This window comes from Asparagus officinalis, chromosome 5 (assembly GCF_001876935.1).
Source record: "Asparagus officinalis chromosome 5, Aspof.V1, whole genome shotgun sequence".
Lineage (NCBI taxonomy): Eukaryota > Viridiplantae > Streptophyta > Magnoliopsida > Asparagales > Asparagaceae > Asparagus > Asparagus officinalis.
Genome location: NC_033798.1, coordinates 84,547,678 through 84,549,181, shown reverse-complemented (window position 1 = coordinate 84,549,181; position 1,504 = coordinate 84,547,678). Strand labels below are relative to the sequence as shown.

Genomic DNA, 1,504 nt, shown 5'->3' with positions numbered 1-1,504 from the left:
AGTGTAATAAAAAAAAGTTGAGGGGGTTTACTGCAACTCCCAAAAGTTCATGGGAGTTCTCTATAATTAACCCTATTTTTTTATAAACCTTGAAATTAGTTTCATAACTTTATTATAATAGTTTTAAGTATGTGGAATTTATATGTGGGTGTAGTGACCCTTTTTTCCCATGTTTTTTTAGACTTCATATCCCATTTCATCTCTTCTCAGTTGTGAATTGATTGTTAATGATCAAGATCCAAAATACTATAGGATAGAGAAACTAGCAGCTGGTAGCTAGATTCGTAACATTCCGATTCTGATAAATTGGCCATCGATACACGATTCCATATAATTAACGTATATGTATGTATGTAGTACGTACATCTGGCTTAAAGTGCTATAAAAACTGATGTACATAAACAAATCACAACATTGCAATATATAATATCGACAGAATCAAGTACCCAAATCTTTAGCACATGGCAAACTTTAGGGTGCCGCTGAGGAAACTTCTTAATAATCATCCATATAATCAAGAACTGATATGGTCAATCTAGCTATCTTTTAGATCTGTATGATTCTGATTCCTACAGCAAAAGGAAAAAATATATACTATGTATCTTCCGTAGATTTTGTTACCAACAATTCAAAGACCGTAAATCAAGCTACATTATATTAGTTACCAAGTTACTTTGACCGTTATTTTATGGCAAAGATCCTCTATATTATCCTGCACAAATCAATCTCGACACCTTCTTATTTTAATATTTGTTAAGTGGTATGACTCATATATATGGCCATTTCATCACATGGTGCTTGCTCTTTAGAGTACTTGCTGTTAAAGATAAATCATATGATTAATTTAATTAAAATTTTTAACAGGCCTCTAACTGCACCCTGGTAATGGTAATAATAAGAGGGAAGGAAATTAAGCAAAGATATGAGTGTAAAATCTTTTACTTAATCTAATACAGCAGTGCAATAATTACTTTTGGGTGGCAGTTCTTTTTATATGGGTCCTTGGAGATCTGTCCTTTTCATTGGAAGAGAAAAGCGTAGATTCTTCCATCTATCCCTCTCTCTTTTCTCTTTCTGCCTCGTATTCTTAGTGTGTCCTAGTTAGGTTTTAATTAAGGTTGGTAATTTGAGAGGAGATCTTAATGGGGAGTAGCCATTTTGGAGAGCTTGCTTTGGGAAATAATGGAAGATCCGGGTCATCAAGAAAAGGGAAGAAGAATACTAGTGAGAAGCCAAAGCAGCCGCAAAGAGGTCTCGGTGTTGCTCAATTAGAGAAGATCAGATTACACAATCAGATGGCTAGCTATCTCCCTTCACTTAATCACCCTCCTTTCCATAATAAGGTAACTTATTTAACTCTCGATTAAGTGCTTTCAGTTCTATAGAGATGAAGGTTTTTGATGGGATATATATTTCTACTGTTTTTCTTTTTTAATTGTAGGATGAGGATTTGAGAATAGAAATGGGTTTTTCATCATCCCCCTCTTCTTCCTCATACACTTCT

At 34.1% G+C, this 1,504-nt stretch overlaps 1 protein-coding gene across 1 annotated transcript in view; it reads left to right on the top strand.

Annotated features, from left to right (window-relative positions):
• The window catches only part of LOC109843458 (protein SPEAR1), a 1,575-nt gene continuing 1,108 nt past the window's right edge, over positions 1,038-1,504 (top strand). The window contains exon 1 of the mRNA XM_020412388.1: positions 1,038-1,343. Within this exon, the coding sequence (XP_020267977.1) occupies positions 1,143-1,343 (201 nt within the window). The 5' untranslated portion in view covers positions 1,038-1,142. The remainder of the gene's footprint in view (positions 1,344-1,504) is intronic.